Source organism: Contarinia nasturtii, unplaced genomic scaffold (genome assembly GCF_009176525.2).
Source record: "Contarinia nasturtii isolate CC-2019 unplaced genomic scaffold, AAFC_CNas_1.1 Cnas_scaffold_4351, whole genome shotgun sequence".
Lineage (NCBI taxonomy): Eukaryota > Metazoa > Arthropoda > Insecta > Diptera > Cecidomyiidae > Contarinia > Contarinia nasturtii.
The window spans coordinates 1-3067 of record NW_022201646.1 but is presented as its reverse complement, the minus strand read 5'-3'; the positions used below and the strand labels follow the sequence as shown (position 1 = coordinate 3067).

The following is a 3067-nucleotide window of genomic DNA, read 5'->3' as shown; positions in this document are numbered from 1 at the left end:
TGCTTGGATATAGAGGCTTTTCAGGACCATTTTCAGTTCGAGACGTCGGGCTGCGGCTACCATACCTTCAAACTTCCTTTCCCATCCAAACATTTTGATCACTTGAATACCAGACACTAATTCATCCATAAATCGAACACGTTCATCTGTTCGCAGAGCAGTTTCTAATCGAATTTTTATCAACAAATTTCCAGCATAGCCTGCGAATAAGAATAGTAAATTCATTTTAACGTAACTAATGCAATTTATCAGAAATATCAACAAAATGTTGTGTGTGAATATTTACTTTGCATGAGTGTAAATGTGAGAAAGGTAGCAATTCCAATGATGGCAGCCCAACCAATTTCATTCCATAAAATATATGTTGCTACAACTGATGCTGCCGGTAAAACGCACAATTCATTTTGGGATATAGCTTCAAATCGTCGAACATCATTTGAGAGCAAATTCACCAATTTTGCAGAAGATGTTTTGCTCAAAGCACTCTGTGACAAACGCAGTGTCTGTGACAATTGATCAAAGAGAGGTGAAATGGTTAAAATTGAACTCCTTTCATTTTTCCTCTTCAACATTTTTACCTTTCGATAAATAACACTACTAAGGGCAATGCAAACTTTCATACCATTGTAAAATTTATAAAATATATATTGGAATGATATGATTCCAGTGCAAATGTTAAGAGTGAAAAGCCCAACTCCATAATTTCTTGCTTCATGAAATGATACTTCAGAATTGTCCCTGTGGATTATCAAATATGAAATAATAATAATTCACAGTTCAATATGAATAACTATTTTCTTGTAATACTCACCGAAAATATGACAAGAGTCCCTTTAATAAAAATGGATATATTGAGCGGCACACGCAATATTGAAAAAAACACAAAACCAACATTATTAGTAGCTCGTACCAGAATGTTTTACACAATGATCTTAGTAACGACGGAGATGATTGTAGTTTCAGTTCAGACTTCCAATTTCTGAAATTGTTATAATCTTTTTTTCATTTGGCTCAATTTTAAATAAATAAAAGTTATACCTTTCCAGTCGATCACCAAGTCTATCCGATTGATCTTCCTCGAGCGGTTCAAACACATCATTTGGATGTAATGCATCACGCTGATAACTCTGCTTAAAAATCGGTATTGTCCATCCAAGAAATAAAACTGACATCCAACTCGCTGATTCACGTGGATTTTTTAATAACTTCCTATAGGCAGACTCCATTTGTTTCTGTCACCTTATTTAAGATAAGATTGTAATTGAGATTTGCAAAAAAAAAAATTGAAAAATGTGATTTAAAATTGGCAAGGAAATATTAGTTATGGAATAAACACGATAGAATGCATGAAGGGTTGAGAAGAATTTAAGCACCACGATTACTCTTATTTCTGTAGAAAATTTTAAAAACTTTCACTTCAATCTTTTATGATTGAAAATTATTGAAAAATTACTGAATTACTCAAATTCACTCACATGATCCAATGAGCAACTCACACAGTTATTTGGCACTATATTCAAATCAAACATCTAAATAAGACTAATCGCAAAAATGTCTTATCAACACGCTAAAAATTGCCTAATCTTATCGTGTTGGTAACAGTTCAAGTGATAAATTTCGCAAAAAAATATACGTGTGCACAAGATGTGGTTTTCGTACATGCCGAATTAACACTGAATTTGATTACTTTGAAGAGTTTTGTGTTTTTGACTAAAAAATATACGAGGTCTCTGTTTTCTTTAAGTAATTATTTATTTATTAAGAAAATAAAATTCTTAACATAAGAAGGTTAAGTGTTGAAGAAGGTTAGTAGTTATTCAATAAAAAAAAAATAAGGAGGTTAAAAAGAGAGTGGTCCACATCTGAATGGAAGGAGTACTGTTGATATAAGAAAAAGTGACGCATTCGAAAAGTTATTAGGTGTTTAATGAAAAATTAGTTTTTGAGTGTTGTTTGCCGGTATAAAAACCAGTTTCAAGATATTTCTTTAATTTTCCTTGCACCATTCGTTCTCTTGCTGGACCTTCTTTTCTTCTTCCGGGCTCAATTCGCTTTCGATCCCAAAAATTTGCCTAATTTCTTCGGGTGATTTGCCTTTCATCATATTTGCAACCGTTTTGCTGGAGACATACAACAGTTCTTTGATTTGCAAGTAATTAGCAGCCATAATCAATTCGAACAATTGATCTGCAATGAAAAATAAAATAAAAATTAGAAAATGCGGTGCAGTGCGGTGAACTGATCAGTGAAACTATTTTCGAAGAATAGAACAACATTTTTTTATAATGAAAGTAATTAAGCTTTTACCTTGATCAATTTTGAGAAAATTGGCATCCCATTCTGGGATTGGAATGTCACTTTTTTCTTTGTTTCCTGCAATTTGAATCGGTTCGTCTAGGTGATGTTTGGCCCACTCCAAAACCAGACGCAAAATGTTTGAGCTCACCCTTGATAATGGTATAATGGTTTCACTATTTTCATCGCCATCAATAACACAACCTTCCAACATGTTTTTTATGGTTTTTGAAGTCATGGCCACCTCAATATCCGTTTCGAAAATTTCACCTTCTGATGATATCAATTTAATACTCGACATCTAGAAATTATGAAAAAAAAGAAACAAAAAAATGGTTGTTAGAACTATTGGTCTGAGAATTATGCATAATGTCCGAAAAAAGTTTACTCTTTACTTAAAACAAAAATGTACTTTCTTCGATTTATTTACTCAAAAAAATTATACTTACGTTCAACGTTCCTTTTGATTTGAAAAAGAAAACAAACTGAATTTAGCACTTGTTGTTATTTTGATAAAATCGAGACGACTGATGATATACTGACTCTCATACCTCTCTTTATACCCCCGTTTGTCACTAGGCCATTAACTCTGACAGCTCATAATGCTAATGAGTTTTAGTCTAGCTGACAACCTAAAGCCTTAATTACGCTAAAGTTCGTTTCATTCTGACAGTTCATCTCATGATCATTTTTTATGAAAAATTTGAAAATAAAACAATCGACAGAAAGGAATTAACTTGAATACTTCACTGCAACATTGGTCAAAGATTTC

General features: G+C 32.6%; 1 protein-coding gene across 2 annotated transcripts; it reads right to left on the bottom strand.

Annotated features, from left to right (window-relative positions):
- Positions 1-1681: 1681 nt before the first annotated feature.
- On the bottom strand, positions 1682-2978 carry LOC116350981 (S-phase kinase-associated protein 1-like). Of its 2 annotated transcripts, XM_031782998.1 has the most exons (4): positions 2847-2978; positions 2745-2755; positions 2308-2596; positions 1682-2187 (listed from the first exon to the last, which is right to left on the bottom strand). In XM_031782998.1, the coding sequence occupies exons 3-4, from the start codon at positions 2594-2596 to the stop codon at positions 1988-1990; spliced, it is 489 nt and encodes a 162-aa protein (XP_031638858.1). In that variant the 5' UTR covers positions 2745-2755; positions 2847-2978; the 3' UTR covers positions 1682-1987. The 2 variants fall into 2 exon arrangements, with proteins under 2 accessions (XP_031638858.1, XP_031638857.1); XM_031782997.1 differs by lacking the exon at positions 2847-2978 and having other exon boundaries at positions 2745-2770.
- Between the last annotated feature and the right edge of the window lie 89 nt (positions 2979-3067).